Below are 16,522 nucleotides of genomic sequence, written 5' to 3'. Positions count from 1 at the left end.
GCTGAACCTGTTATCATGCCCAGCATGTTTCATTTACCTCTGTGGTTATATGTGACTGTTCCAGAGCTGTACTGTAGACTTCCCCTTCTGCTACGACTGTACTTAAAAATGTCACTGTATGTAACTCTGCCCCCTTGGCCTCCCTTCACTGCTTAGCAGGGGCCATTCAGCTTATCTTGCTTTCTTTATTCTCCAAGTACTGAAAATACTGAAACTGACACTCCAAGAAAATCCTACTTGTTTCCCTGCTCAGTTACCAACCTGAAACTTAAATCTGAACACAGAGTTCATGCCTTGTGGCAAGTGCCTGTTGAGGAGCTGAGTTAATGTAGCTAAGGATGTAATGCTCAGAATCACTTTATCTGCTCTTTGTAGTTAGAAGAGCTGCACCATTAATTTGGCGGTTGGTGTTGTAGCACTGAGTAACAACAAAATGATTCTACTTGTTCCCTGAAGAAAAGAGTCTCATGCTAGTAGGAACAGAAAACTAATTTCTTTGTTCTTAGACAGCAACAGCTGCATCTCAGGGCATATTATTGTTCTGCCATGCTTAACTTCTAAGCTGCTAAGGATTTTAGCTTCGTTTTCTTACCAATCTGATTTTGCCCTAGGTGTTTTCTGCAGTGTCCTTTTTTCTCCCTAATAGAGGAGACTTGCCATTGTTTAAAAATTAACCGGTCCCAGTAAGTGTTCTGCTTTCCATTCCCAACAAGATTGGCCACAACAGAGCTGTCAGTTGGGCCATGCCCTGTAAAGACACTTCATTTAAACCACATTCAAATCCTCATGTTTGTCTTCTCCCTCTGTGTTTGTTTTAAGTCTTTACTGGCTTTTCTCGTACTAGTTGCTACAAGTGCTCCTTTTCTCATTGTCCAGAAAATGTTTGTGCTTTTTGTTCTAAGCTTTGCTCCTCAGAACAAAACTTCCCTCCTAAAATGATCACAGTTCCTGAAGTCTTGCTGATCTGTTCTCTCCAGTGTATTTTCCCACCTCCTGTACTCCCATCCATTATTTCTGCAAGCAGCTCTGCACTTTCTTTCTTTCCATACCATTGCATAAAATGTCCCCTGCACTGAACTGTAAAACTTCACAGGGCTTTCTTGAGAGTTGCATCTGCTGTGGTGCAGAAGAGAAGCTGCTCACAGAAAATGGCCATATGAACCAGATATTTTTTAGTATAAAGCCATAACAAAACTACTTAACTCTGGGCTTGACTAACCAGCTTTTAAGTCTGCAAAATATTATTACTTCCTCTGCCTCCCTCACTTTCATTGTTCGTTTTCATGACATCTACTTACTGCTTTTTGTTTTTATTAGCCTGTCAGCTCTACAAGGCAGGGACTGTCTTTCACTCTTAAGAGCTGCCAAGCACAGTGAAGTGCTGACTGCATGTGGGGCCTCTGGGTTCTCATCTTTTTCAGGAAAAAATGCAAGAAAGCAAAATAATTTAAGAAAAGATCTGTATGTAAAATGGGCATGTTGAGTGCTAGGGTTGTGTGGGTGTCCCACTTCTGTAGTCTACCCAGTGCCTTTTAGAGATGCATAGTCCAGATCTCACTGCAACATTAGTGGAATGAAACAGAAGGCTTGATGTGTCCTGCAGGGCTAACATGTTGGTAACAACTTTAAGATGAGAAATTCATTGGGAAGAAACATTCACGCAGATGCGATGCAAATGGACCCCCCTTCATCCTTCTGGGTATTTACCAGACTCTGTCTTTGAGTGTAAGTTCAGCAACATTATCTACTGGTGTTAGAAGGTTATAGGGTTTTAATTTGGCACTCTGTATGTTTTAAACTTATGTGGACAGAGATAATTTTGTGAACTGCTTGATGCACTTTTATACATATAAAACTTTGTGTCTCTTATGGCAGGACTTTTGCAAATGTTGAGTGTTGCCACACCTTAACAAGGCTTAGGACTTTGGCTTGAGTGTTCCTGTGGAGGTTTAGGTAACAGTCCTGCAAGTTTTGTTAGCACAAGCAGCACATGATTTGCAAATTCAGCACAAATGTAATTGGGGTTTTGGTGTCAGACCATGAATCTCTGGCTCAAATGTAGTGTTCTGGTAATTATTAGATACTTCCCCATTTTCTTTTTCTCCACTTTTTTGGAGGAGACAAGGCAGATGCGATACACGCTCCAGACCTCTTGACAGAATCTTAGCCAGTTTTCTCCAGCCTTTACAGATGGGCAGAGGTCTCAGAACCAAGAAGCACTTTTTACAAGTTGTTGTGGAGCTGGAGCTAGGAGGATACAAATTAGTAACTTAATTGTGGGAGGCACTATACTGTTAAGTTCAGCGGTTGCTTGTTCTGTTTAACTGCCAATATACCAGTTAGCCTGCGTATGGGCATGCCACTATGTGTGCAGATCAGAATTAACTACAGCTTTGTGTGCTCACATGCTTCCCCTCAGCCTGGTTGCTTGCTGAGCATGGGAAGAGTTCAGAATGTTGATGGTGCAGAGGACACCTGTGGGGAACTGGTGGCTTGGGGTTCGGTAAGGCTGAAGGGAAACGTGGCAGAAGAGATCGAGGTAGAGAGCAATATAGAGAGTAAGTCAGCAGAGCCAGGCTCAGTTACTTCCACTGCTCCTGCAAACACTGGCTTCAGGCAGAAAAAAAAACTTAATGGGAAAAAAATCACAATTTATTTTATTTTAATTTTTTCTTAAGTATCTGGTGTGCTGTTCCCTGAAAATGTTACTTTATTTGGTAACTTGAAGTGTAAAGTAAGTTCTTTATAAAAAAGGCAAACATCAGGACACTATATGGATATAAAAAAAAGTGGCAGTTTCTGAGCCACATACAAAGGGAACCTGTTTCTCTTGCCCTGTGAAATGGGCCTGCATGCATTCAGTAGTTCCTTCCTTGTAATGAGGCCACAGAGTTTCTTCTCTCTTCATCCTCTTGGGAAAGCTGTGGGAGCTCATCGTGGGAGACTGGGTGGATGTATGTGTGCACACACTGAAGTCAGACTTTTAAAAAATGTAGCAAGAAGTGGGGCAGGCACCTTTAGAAAGGTACCAGCTTCTGTATTAATGAAGGGGAAAGTTTCTAGCAGCAGAGATTGTTAGCCACAGTCTTACAGAGTCGTGATGCTGTCACAAATTGGAAACTATTTCTTATCGGTTAGAAAGCCTGTTATTGGTTAACAATCCCCAGTATTCACGGGTGTATTTTGGGGTGCTCTCTGGAGGTGAGTTGGTGTTGACACAGCTGTCTTGCTTCACCGAAAGCAAGGGCTGTGGTTCCTAGAGACTTACATCAAAGAATCATAGAATCACAGGCTGGTTTGGGTTGGAAAGGACCTTAAAAAATCATCTAGTTCCAACCTCCCTGCCATGGGCGGGGACACCTCCCACTAGACCAGGTTCCTCCAAGCCCCTTCCAAACTGGCCTTGAGCACTTCAAGGTGGGGGCAGCCATAGCTTCTCTAGGCAACCTTTTCCAGTGTGTCACCACCCTCACACTAAAGAATTCCCTACTAATGTTTAGCCTAAATCTCCCCTCTACTGGAAGGTGTGCCCCAACTCTCTCAGCCTGTCTCCATAGCAGAGCTGCTCCAGCCCTCAGATCATCTTTGTAGCCCTCCTCTGGACTTTCTCCAGGAGCTCCATGTCCTTCTTAGGTTGGGGGCTCTAGAACTGGACACAGTGTTGCAGGTGGACTCGCAGGAGAGCCAAGTAAAGGGGGAAATTATGTTCAAAGGAGATGGTAATGTTTTACCATAGTGTGCCACCAGCACCAGGCTTTTGGCTGCAGTGAGTGATAAGACTCACTCTCTGGCATGGGAACAGCATGAGGAATAAGAATTGAGCTGTCTTTTAAAAACAGCAGAGGTGTGGCAAAACAGAAGCTTCACTACATCAGTAATGCTACTGGAAAGTTTCCCACAGCACTTAGTAGTGAGTTATGCTGCTGTAGTTGGATGAAGGATGACAGCCATCCTCTCCAGGAGTGTGGGATGATGCATGTGGGACTGCCTAGGGTAGATGTAGGTGTAAACAGTGAATGTTTTCCTAAAGAACAGAGCAGTTTCTGACCATTGTTAACAAAGAAAAAGGATCAAAGTGGTCCTGACTAAGAACTGGCATGCCAGAAGGTAAGTTCTGAAGAAGTCAGAAGCTAACTTGCTGGTGCCTTGTAAATGGCACTATGTGCTAATCTGTGTTTTTAGGCACCAATGCACTTCTGAACACTGAGCCACTGTGATGCTGCCAGGATATACATTAGTGCACCCTGTCAGGAATAGAGGATTTCATTTGCATGCTTATGCTGTGTTGCTGGTAGATATAGCAATGCACTCAGATAAATTTAAGAGCTATAAAGAGTAGCAGTCCAAGCTTTCCCTCCTTGTGAACTCTTGCTGCATGGTTTTGTTAAAGGCAAACATCCTTGGAGCAGTTCAGGAGGAAAATAATAAAGGCAGAAGGGAATATTAAACCTTCTTTCTTCTGAACTCTGAATACAGCTTTGATTGCACAGCAAAGAGGGGGGACCAATGACTGGAATTGTTTCTAATTTATCCATGTAATTCCAAGCTATTCCTCTGTGCTAAATACAAATTGTTAGGAGCTGCATGGATGTCTGTTAAGCAGTCCTGAATCATGATGGGTGCAATAGGAGCCCAAATACAAATGCAGATACCAGTCACTGACACATCTATTGACAGGGCTTAGCAGATCTCTTCTGACCCATTTCTTCCTTCTCCATGTTGCTTAGCAACAGATACAGCGTTTTAAAAGTAAAAAGGCTGGAAAACAGGCTTCAGCAGAAGTTGCCTGTTTTCATAGGTTTTATTTCCTTGAGGGCAGACATTTGTAGTAGTTATAGTGAGTAATCACCCTTGTCATGGTCTCATATGAGCATTCAAATTGCTTTATTGGATTGCATGCCTGTAAATGAGCAGAGCTCTTACAATAACATTCTTTATCCACTTCTGACATCCAGAAGCCTGTTTTTGTGTACAACAGGTACCTGAACACCTAAAAGGGCGGATATTGATTCTGCCTATGCGTTAAGCTGGAGTGCCAATTCCATAAACAGTAAACTGCTTTTTTTTTCAAATGGAAACGTCTTTTCTGATCTGTCCGGTGCACAAAGTATCAGCCTGAGCTGTATATAATAGACAGAATCAATACTAGTAATTAAATACCAACTTTATAACTGCTGTATCCCACACTTTCCTCCCACAAATGCTATATCCCGCCCTTCCCTCCCATAATACAGCATTTGTATTAACCTACTGTAATGTATTGTGCATTCATAGACTACTGCTTTGTGACTACCTTGAAGTGAGAGAGCTACCTTTACCTGAGCTGTTTATCTTTTGTTAGAAAACAGCATGAAGAGTTTTTGTCATAGGCCTGGACTGTGCTGTCCTCGGTGCTGCACATGCATAAGCACAAGTAGCCTTTAATGCCATATTGCTGAAGAAAAGGTCGTTGATGGGGAGAGCTATAAGAAACCAGTGAGGCTCTCATCATCATTTTTGGGGTGTGTAGGCTGAGCTTACCAGCCTAGCTATCACCAGGCTTTTAATGGGCTTCACAGCAAAAGCAGCAACTGGGAAGAGAATTTGCAAGTTTAGGGAGCTGCTGCTGAGAATGAGGATGAGCAGAAGAGTTGCAGGCACTTAGCAAGTCTGAAGTTAGTGGTTGCAGTCAGGGCAGAGCACGCTCAGCAGGCATCTAAAGTGCAGTATCTATCATAGCACAGGAGCATTTAGCATACACAAAAAGGTTGTTGTGTAGTTTCTGTCAGATGCTCCACTTGTAAATAAATTGGCACTTGGTTACATTTTGTTTACACATCTGTCTGCTGTTGGACGAGTGGCTCAAGAGGAAAATGAAGCATGTAGCATATAAAAATTGGCAGCATTATGTGCTCTTCATCATTGTTTGCAGTGAGTGCCATAACTCTTCTGACCGGATCAAGGTGCGCGTGTGGGATGAAGACGATGACATCAAGTCTCGCGTCAAGCAGAGACTGAAGCGCGAGTCGGATGATTTCCTGGGGCAGACAATCATTGAAGTCCGTACTCTGAGTGGAGAAATGGACGTGTGGTACAACCTTGGTAAGCAGGGCTTTGGGATACAAAGCATCTCTCATGTTAGTTTGGGAATGTTCAAGATCACTTGGGTGCATCTGGGCAGTTTGCAAGAAGGAAAAAAACCAAAACAAAGCTCCACATCGAACCCCTAAGATTCTATGATTCTATGATCATTTCAAGGGGCATATGATGGTGCTGTGGAGGAGCTGCCAGGCTTTGATCCCAGGTAAAATGAAGAGAGAGAGTGTAACATGTCAGAAGGGTGTTGGATTTTTCCCTGTCAGGCTTTAGGAAGTTCAGTAGGTCAATACTTGCAGCAGGATTGGGTTTCTGTCTGTGCTGGCAACATGTTTCCTATTCTGTGCCTATTTTTGTGCTGACACAAGCATCTTACCAGTCCCTAAGATATGTAAGTGCACTACACTGGGTTGGGATGTTGTTGAGACCCTTTCAAAGTGGCCAAAATGTTGCATTGTAGAATGTACTGACAAGTAACCAGAGGAGGTCCAAATTCTTCATAGGGGCAGCAAGCCATTCCCAGGAGCTTACCACTATGATGAAGTGAGGAACAAATTCCTGACACCAGTAAGCCTTGTTCTCAGAAGAGATATCTGCCCTTGGTGGTTCTGGTTCAGCTGCCTGAATCTAGGGCTAAGAACCCTATAGCAGACTCGCTGTCAGAAGGACTGTCAGTCTTTCAAAACTTTGAGAGAAAAAGGTTAGACATTTTCTTGATGGTGATTCTGAGCACAGGGTCAGCCTGAGCTTCCAGTAGTTTCTTTTCCAGTGTTTTTACCCCAAGATGGCTGTGCTCTGAAGATGTAAAATGCATGTGATTGCTAATCATTTTTCCTTGTAGAGAAGAGAACAGACAAGTCTGCAGTGTCTGGGGCTATTCGCCTGCAAATCAGCGTGGAGATCAAAGGCGAGGAGAAGGTGGCTCCATATCATGTTCAGTACACTTGCCTTCACGAGGTAAGAAACGAGTTCAGCTCAGTCATCGCCATGTCTATTGTGTCTCTCAAAGAAGCAATTTTCTAACCTTTGTTTCCTTGAAATGCTCCTCCTTGCCTTAGATGAAGCTTTCTTTTCCTTGCTCTGCGAGCCTGGATACATGCTGAATCATCACACCTGCATTTGTCAGGAAGGCAAAGAAGGCTTCAGGTCCACTAAGGGCTGGCTGTCACAGCCTGTCCTCCTGTCACAGCTGTGCTGCTGTCAGGCAGAGGTCATGCATTGGTCCATCTCTAAGCCCCCTATGGGTTTAATGTGGAGAAACCCCTTACACATTTCCTTACACATGTACTGAACTTATGTCCTTCTGTAGAGAAGACATACTAAAATGCTTTAGGTCTGGGGGGGCTTCGACTCTGGTTGTTGAGTTATGTGTATATTAATGTTATAAATTCTATGCTGCTGCAGTGGTATATAGCTATGAAAAACTGCTGAGGAACAGATGATAAGCTGCAGTTGCTGGGCACTGACCTGTGTCAGGGTGGACTGAGATGGGCAGGCAATGCTGCAGAACTTGGGAGAAACCTAAAGGTGACTTGTCAGGAGCAGAATTTTGGTTTCTTTGATCATGGGAACATGGCATTGGATGGGAAGACCCTGTCCCACAGAGGACAAAGGATCCTAGGGCAGGAGATAGCAGGGCTTATTCACAGAGCTTTAAGCTAAATTCAAAGTGGGAGGGGGTTGTAGCTGGGTTTGAGCCAGTGGGACATTGTTCTAGTATTAATGAAGACCAGAAGGCCTCCCACCTCCCAGGGGTGCCACCAGCCTGCTCAGCTCGCTCCCTGAAATGCCTGCACACCAATGCAGGCAGCATTCAAAACCCACCTGGACACGTTCCTCTGGGATGTGCTCTGGGTGATCCTGCTCTGGCAGGGGGGGTTGGACTGGATGATCTTTTGAGGTCCCTTCTAGCCCCTAAGATTCTGTGATTCTGTGACTAAGGGGAAAACTCTGTCTCACAGAGTTGCATGGTGCCCAGTCTATCTGGTGAAGACAAGACAGGTGGCAGGGTCAGTCTCTTAAGTGCCTGAATAAGGAGGAATAGTCAGAGTCCTTTTCACCTGACATAGAATGATATAATGAGGTCCCATGAGGTTTAATAAAATCTGGATTAGTAAAGGATGACAGCTATGGGAACAGCTATTTGTCTAGATTCTGGGCTAGATGAGTCCTACATTGTCTTCTGGCCTTACCAGGGAACAGAGAGATACAAAGCTTAGAAAAAAATCAATAGGCTTCTTTTAGTAGGCTGTGTTGTGTCCTTCAATACACATTTATTGTTTTTTAATTCAGAGATGGCCTCTCTTTGGCAAACTGTTTTGTTTTTTCCTTCTGAAAACGCATCTTCACTTGCTGTCCTTTTACATCGCTTTTTAAGTATCACCTACTTTGATTTGTGTATCATAAAATGAAGATGATTTACACCTAGAATAATTTAATCAGGAAAAACAGTAGTGTAAAGCAGAGTCCTCTAGCTTCTAATGAGATCATTAGACTTTTACTTCCTTTACTACAGGGAGCCAGCTGTCTGAAAGGCTGATGAATCTGTGACATGAATTTACTGAGAAACCCACTGAGTTGAGTGTGCAATTTCTGCACAGCAATGATAGCTGAAAACCTGTACAGTGTTAGATCAAGTCAAAGATTATGTTGAATAATAATGCAAGTATCTAGTTCTTAAGGTTGATCATAAGGATATTCTGTTTAAAAACAAATATATATATATATTTGTTTTTTTTAATTGTTCTGCTGTATAATAATAATTACAAAGCTGTTACAGAGCTGTTAGGTCAACTAGCTATGTTAAGACGTTTTGTTCTGAGGACAGAAATACGTAGGTTTCGGGAAACTAATTAGTTTGTAATTGAATTGCATTGCAGCACTTTTTCTGCACCATTCTCAATGTCTGCTGGGTGAAGTTGTACATACCCATGCAAAAAAACTAGTCTACGAGCATTCAAGAAGAAAATAACATAAAAGCAGAAAAATACGTAGTGTGTAGCGGGAAAAAAAGAGGGAAGAGAGCAAAAACATTTCTTAGTTCCTTCTTCTCAGAAGTTCCACGCTTTTCATCAAACTCACATGGAAGCTTCAGCAGCCTCACATACAATGTAATTCCTCTTTTCTATTTCAGAACCTCTTTCACCATCTCACAGATGTGCAAGGGAATGGGGTGGTGAAGATCCCTGATGCCAAAGGAGATGATGCCTGGAAGGTGTATTTTGATGAGACAGCCCAAGAAATCGTGGATGAATTTGCAATGCGTTACGGCATTGAGTCAATATATCAGGCCATGACGTAAGATGTATTTCATGTGGTCTTTTGTGGAGATAATTGGTGTAACTAATTGATGTGACTGTTTAGAAGATTAAATATGTTGGTAATGAAAGGCTTGGCAGTGGCAGCTGCTCCTTAAAGGGCTTTCTCTGAGCAGAAAGAGACTGTGTCTGAATCAAGGTTTCCTCAAGGTCTAGAAATAAATGGCTGACAAAGCACTGGAATTAACCTTTATAACTAATTACAAGGAATTATACCAACTTTGGTAGTGTAAATGACCATATTTTATTATTGATTGCTGAGCCATTGCCTGTTTTAAGACTCCAGCATCTCTATTGAGCACTGTTCTGTTAAAAGATACCGCCCAATGAACGCACTGAATACTCCTGATTATGTGAGAAGAGTTGATGCTTGTGAATGTGCTTGTCCTTCATGTCTGTTGTGGTGATTTGTACAGTATTTTGAAGTCACTAATTTCCCAGGTGCTGCAGAAGGCATTTATGGGAAGTTTGAATAATGAAGCCACTAATTTGTCCTCCTTGGAGCTAGGCTGATGCAGTTCTTGATCTTCAAAGAGCATTTTCCTAGTCACTATAGTTTTAGTTGGATTTGGGATTAGGCATTTTTCTTAAAGACTGCTAGTGCTATGCTTAGCCCATTTCTTATTTGAAATGTAATATTAACTATAGCAGACAAGAGTGGACCTTTTCATGTTAGAAGCTGAAAGTTTTGGGGTCTGGGTCTTTGGATGTGTTATAATCTGTACTTACACCACCTTGCAAGTACCTTTTCTGCATATATCTTTAAGCCAAAGTGAAAAAGAATTGGACGATACTTCCAGAGGTTCTAGTCCCTGCTTATAGCAGGGCTAACTTGGAAGTTGAACCAGATACAGGCCCAGGGCATCTTTCAGTTAGTTGAAAATACCCATGGATGGAGATCCAATACCTCTCTGGGCTCCTTTCCTGAGGCTGTGTTACTCTAGGAAATAAATTTCTGGTTGAAATCCAAATTGGAAAATCCTGCTTTGAATTTCTTATGCTGTAACTGCTGCACATTGCTTCTTATCTTTTAGACTTCCCTCTACAGAATTGCACACAGAATCACAGAATCATTCTGGTTGGCAAAGACCTTTCTGATCAAGTCCAACCATGACCTAACTCTGCCACTTTCTGTACCAAGTCTAATGCTTAAACAGTGTCCCTCAGCATCACATCTAGAAACTTAAAGCACCTCCAGATATGGTGATTCAACCACTTCCCTGGGCAACCTGTTCCAGTGTTTAATTACCCATTCAGTGATGAAAAAGGAGTTTGGCCTGACTTGCTCTTCTCACTAACCCGCCTCTCTCTACTAAATAGTCAAGACATTGATTACATTCCCACTCCTCACACCTTCTCTTTTTCAAATTAAACAAAGCCATTTTGTATGCCTGTCTTTATTTACCAAGTGCCTAACTGACCACTTGGTACATAGGTATCATGCAGCAAGCAAGTTAACATTCAGGCATTGGTATTTTATTTGTCTGAAATACTGACTTGTGAATTCCTGTGAAATTCTCTAACTGGAGTTTTTGGTTATAATCATTTGTAGGCTATCTAGTACAGAAGCTAGTGTATGTGATGAGTTCCTTATGGAGAAGGCTACATTTAGAAAATAGTTCCCAAATTTAGTTTAGGAGCTAAGTAGGGATTCCTTCTGAAAATGGACTGCTTAAAAATGGCCCAGCTCTCCTGTCTGTTGGAATGAACTTTACTTGCCATGTCCCATAATATCAGACCTCTTAAGCTCTGATGTTTTTTCCCCCCTTATGTTTAACAGATTTTCTTTGATTGTTTAATCATTTCACAGGCCTGGGTGCTTTTGGCATAATTTTGAGATTTCCTGCAGGAGGGCTCCTTGCACTTTAATGAGAGCAGTTAAATGGGAAAATGCAAATGAGCATGCAGGCTTCCTGCAGGCTGGAAGGGTTAGCCCTAGGGAATCACATATCAGTGCAGCACAGAAATACTAGCGTGTGATCTTGCTGTGCTTGAATGCTTTCCAGTTGCTGCTGCTTTATGTCACCTCAGAACTTGTGGCTGCTTCAAGTGGCAAAAAAATATACAGATTTCTTTGTGTCAGGCTTGGTTCTAGGAATTGGTATTATGACCTAGGATATGACCTCAGTTACAAGCTGTTGGCATCAAATACTTGAGGAGCTATTTTACAACTGTGAAAGGGCTGCAGTGAAGGGATTTCTCAGATTTCTCTTGTTTGAAGCATATCTGTTGTATAGATGACATCCTTCTGAAAAAGCTCTGAGATGCTGGAGATTTAGGTATTAGACAGAAATTATTTACTGTGAGAGTGGAGAGGCACTGGCACAGGTTGCCTAAATAAGTTGTGACTGCCCCCTCCCTGAAGTTCTCAAGGCCAGGTTGGGTGCTGCTTGGAGCAACCTGGTCTAGCAAGAGTTGTCCCTGCCCATGGCAGGGGGGTTGGAACTAGGTGATCTTTAAGGTCCGTTCCAACCCAAGGAATTCTGTAATTCTGTGATTTACAGAGAGAGATAAAACCTACCTTTCATCTGCCTGTGATGCCAGTCCAAAGTAAGGGGGCTGTTAAAGGAATTGAGTCAAGTTATGCTACACAAAAGACACCAGAATGACTTACAGAACTGTCCTTTTGCAGGCATTTTGCATGTCTCTCCTCTAAATACATGTGCCCAGGCGTGCCAGCTGTGATGAGCACCTTACTTGCCAATATCAATGCTTATTATGCACACACCACTGCCTCCACAAATGTGTCTGCTTCGGACCGCTTTGCAGCCTCCAATTTTGGGGTATGTTTGTGTGTTTGGTGATGTTACAATTGGACTTCTCTAATTTGCCTGCAGGTGTTTTTTGACTTTCAATAAATAACTTGTTCTGTTTAGGGAACATTAAATCTGTGAGGAGTAGGAAGCTGTGCAGCTCTTCTAGACTTTGTCTTCTAGACAAAGAACAGTTTTATTGCTGTCATCATTGCACATTTTAGATATTAATTAGTGTAATGCATTGTGATGTTTATTTTTCGTGCTCAGATTGCACTGGAGCACAGATGGTATGGAAATGAGCAAATAATATTAAACTCTGTATGGTGATGTTGTTGATAAAATATACTGTGCAATCTGATCGTTTCACAACTTTGTTTTTGAAACAGCAACTGCTTTAAGAAAAAAAAAAAAAAAAAACAAACCCAAAAAACAGTCTATCCCCCTATTTGTTAAAATAATGTTTTTTATATAAAATGTGATGAATTTGAGTGTGCTGGAAAAGTATTTGCAAATGCTCATGCTTCCCATAGGACTAAAAATCTATAGCTTGAAAGAGAAGGTGTTTACAATGCCAAGCTAGAATCCAATTGAGAGACCTGGCCTTGAGACCTGGTCATGAGAAGCTTGTAATACTTGTCACCAAGCTAATAGATAAGATCTTGGAGCTGTGTTATTGCCCTGAATTATAACCTTTTCTGCCTGTTCCTTTATTAATCTCTGAACAAATGTTTACTCTTAAATATAAGTTTGGTGCAAATTGCAGACTAGAAATCTGGATTTTTGTTCTGCCTCTACTTCAGAGTGATAATTGAGTATTTTCCTGACAATTCTGATGTTACACAGACTTCAGAAATAATTAGTGTACAAGTAAATCCAGTGTTTAAAACATGGTTCACACAAGATCATGCATCCATATTGTTTCCTCCTGCTCTCCTGCAATCTGATACTCATTTCCTAATATCCTGCTTAATCTGAACATCAGTCGGACAGTAATGATATGTGATATTTATTGGTTTGTTCTGCTCTGCAGAAAGAACGATTTGTGAAGCTTCTGGACCAACTTCATAATTCACTTCGGATTGATCTCTCAATGTACAGGGTGAGTGGGACTAAACAGAATCCTTTCAGGCATTCTGCTGGGCACCATTTGGCTTTTTCTTATGTTTCTAAGCTTTTGGGTAGCTTGTGTCTTATGGAATTGTCATTACAAGCTTGTTGCTCTTCCACTGTGACTTCCTCAAGACATCTAAAATAATTTAAGTTTGTGAACTATGCTAATGTCTGATACTTTCTCAGAACTGCAAGTTTGATTGGATTAATTTATTAGAATTATTCTTCTATAGCTATTCCAGATATAATCTACAACGAGAAAACAGACTTGTTCTCCCCTAGTAAGACAGAAATCTTTTAGAGGACCTGCAGCCTCGTTGTCACTTATTTTAGTTATGGCAAACTCTAATCACTTCCCCTGACACTGGATCTACAGGATCTGCTCTCAGGTTGAGATCCTCTCCACTTCAGCATATAGTGAAGAGATGAGTTCAAATGTTGACATCAGTCCATCACAATTCTTACATCCTCTACTTTCTTCATTTGCTACTCCAGAATCAACAGTAAAGAGTGTCTAATCGTGTGACTTGGCTGTTGTTTTTTTTAAAATTCCTTGATAAGTTATTGTAATTAGTGACTCATTCATTGAAAAACATAAAAATGGTGGCAAAAGAGAGCTTCTATTTTATTTATTTATTTAAAAGTAGATCCTCTTCTGGTTAATGCAGTAAAACACAAGAGTAGGGAATCATGAACAGATTAAGAGAAGTGCATAAGGAAGATACACTAAAAGGACAAGGGGCAAGGTGCAAAGGCAGATAGGAATGTTGTGTAAATAAGTATTCTAAAACTACATTATTGGTAAGACAAGGTGTAAAGAGAGCAGTGTTACATGGAGTAATGGAGGGAAAAATATCAACATATGGTAATAGGAAGTTGTAATGGTGAAGCCTTTTTTGGTTTTTTGTTCTTTAATAAAAGCTGTTTTCCAGTGGCTAGTATAACTAAATCTTGGACAAGAATTTAGGTAAAGGACCAGGAAAGGTTTGAGTTGTTTAAATGATTTACATGTTATCTAATTGGTAGTGTATTCAGATAAATGGCTGAAGTGATTTGGGAGCTCTCAGTAATTATTTTAAGGCCTTTTAAGGGCAGGTTAAGGTCTGGAAGAAAAGGAGTGGTTTTCCAGCTTGCAAGAGGAAGGGTGGCAATTTACAACTTAAATTACCCAGATTAAGCCTCCACTCTCCCCTAACTTAACCAAGTTTTTGTAAGCACTTAATGAATAACCAGCAGTATCGATTTGTCAAAAAAATTCCAGAATCACAGAATTGTTGCAGTGGGAAAAGATCACACAGTCCAGCCATCGACCCAAGGAAAAACAAAACAAAAACCCCCCACAAAACCATAACCATAACACCCCTTAAAACGACCAACAACACAAAACCCACCAAAAAAAAAAAAGACTCTATGCCCACTACAACATGTCCAGAAGTGCAACAACTACATGTTTCTTGAATTAGATATTTCTTGACTCCACCACCTCCTGGGCAGCCTGTTCCAGTCTCTGACTACTTTTTCGGTAAAGAAAATCTCCTAATACCTAACCTAATCCTCCCTTGGTGCAACTTCAGGCCGTTTCCTCTGGTCCTATCGTAATTCACTTGGGAAAAGAGGCCAACACCCACCTTGCTATACCTGCCTTTTGGGGTCTTGTAGACAACAGTAAGGTCTCCCCTCAGCCTCCTCCCAGATAAACAATCCCAGTTCCCTCAGCCACTCTTCATACGACTTGTTCTCTGGACCCTTCACCAGCTTGATTTCTCTTCTCTGGACACGTTCCAGCCCCTCAGTATCCTGCTAGTGAGGGGCCCAGAAGCACACACGGTACTTGCAGTGCAGCCTCACCAGTACCGAGTGCATGGGTAAGATCACATCCCTCCTGCTGCTGCCCACACTATTCCTGACACAAGCCAGGATGCTGTTGGCCTTCTTGGCCACCTGGGCACACACTGGCTCATGTTCAGCCACTGTTCACCAGCACCCCCAGGTTCTTTTCCTCTGGGCAGCTTTCCAGCCACTCCTCCCCAAGCCTGTAGTGCTGCCTGGGGTGGCTGTGACCCCAGTGCAGGACCCAGCACTGGGCCTTGCTGACCCTCATACAATCAGCCTTGGCCCATCGATCCAGCCTGCCCAGGTCCCTCTGCAGAGCCTTCCCACCATCAGGCACATCAACACTCCTGCCCAACCTGGTGTCATCTGCAAACTAACTGAGGAAGAACTCAGTCCCATCATCTAGATCAGTAATAAAGTTATTAAACAAGACTGGCCCCAAAACTGAGCCCCACTGAAAGTCCAGTTTCTCTGGAGAGGCTGCTAATGTATTGCATCTCTTGGTGTCTCAGAAGAGGTGCTAAGAACCAAATGGTGAATGCAGAAAGGAAAGGGCCTGCATGAGCAACCTCAAGCAAAAGGCCAGGACCACTGGTGCCCAGGCTGTTGCTCTTTGCCTGCCCCTTCTACAGGCAAGGAAAATTCTGCTGCCCAGGGTTGTCAGTCTCCTGTCATCCACAGACTTTACATTCATATGAGAAGCCATTTAATTAAACGAACAGATCATCTCCTACAGCAAAAAGGCCATATTTATTGAGCATTGTTTGGACTGATACAAGCTTGTTGAGTAGCAAATGTTTCCAAGACACCTCCCTTATTCAGCATGTGCCTTGTGTGGATCTGACAGTGTTTTCCAACATTATTTCCCTTCTTTGTTGACAGAACAACTTCCCAGCCAGCAGCCGTGAACGGCTGCAGGACCTGAAGTCTACGGTGGATTTGCTGACTAGCATCACTTTTTTCAGGATGAAGGTAGTGTTAATGGCTGGGGATGGGAATGGGGCCCCTGCAGTTTTTGCCACAGGAGTTAATTTTCCATTTTTGAACCATTGTTTCATGTTATTATTCTTTAGACAACTAAGGAAAATAAAGATCATCTGCTGACCATGTAATAAACATGCACATTTTATCTCTATCTCACTGTATTTTTCATCATGAAGATGAAAGCTGTTTTTTTCCCCGAGGTTCTTTGTTCATAAATATGGCACAAAATAATAAAAACGCCCCAGCAAACAAACACACAAAAAAACCCCACACAAAAACCAAGCAAGCCAAAGAAGAAAAAAGAAATTTGTCTGGTATTAGGAAGGTTATTTAATTTAGTTATTAACATTAAGAAGCATTTCTTTTAAAATTTGCTATACATTTATCAGTGACTGCCATCTCTTCACCATCTTTTATCTAGTAAATATTTTTAAAATTATTCCTTGG

The 16,522-nt window shown here is 41.9% G+C and overlaps 1 protein-coding gene across 1 annotated transcript in view; it reads left to right on the top strand.

Moving 5' to 3' along the window:
- UNC13B (unc-13 homolog B (C. elegans)) overlaps positions 1-16,522 on the top strand; it is a gene marked incomplete at its 5' end in the record, with an annotated part of 192,386 nt that overhangs the window by 122,269 nt on the left and 53,595 nt on the right. Inside the window, 6 exons of the mRNA XM_010003047.1 lie at positions 5,912-6,081; positions 6,917-7,032; positions 9,209-9,372; positions 12,025-12,175; positions 13,179-13,247; positions 15,974-16,063. Coding sequence (XP_010001349.1) covers positions 5,912-6,081; positions 6,917-7,032; positions 9,209-9,372; positions 12,025-12,175; positions 13,179-13,247; positions 15,974-16,063 — 760 coding nt within the window. The remainder of the gene's footprint in view (positions 1-5,911; positions 6,082-6,916; positions 7,033-9,208; positions 9,373-12,024; positions 12,176-13,178; positions 13,248-15,973; positions 16,064-16,522) is intronic.

This window comes from Chaetura pelagica, unplaced genomic scaffold, assembly GCF_000747805.2.
Source record: "Chaetura pelagica isolate M959 unplaced genomic scaffold, ChaPel_1.0 scaffold758, whole genome shotgun sequence".
NCBI classification, from domain to species: Eukaryota; Metazoa; Chordata; class Aves; order Apodiformes; family Apodidae; genus Chaetura; species Chaetura pelagica.
Note: the sequence above shows the minus strand (reverse complement) of the source record. Positions and strands in the feature narration are given on the sequence as shown.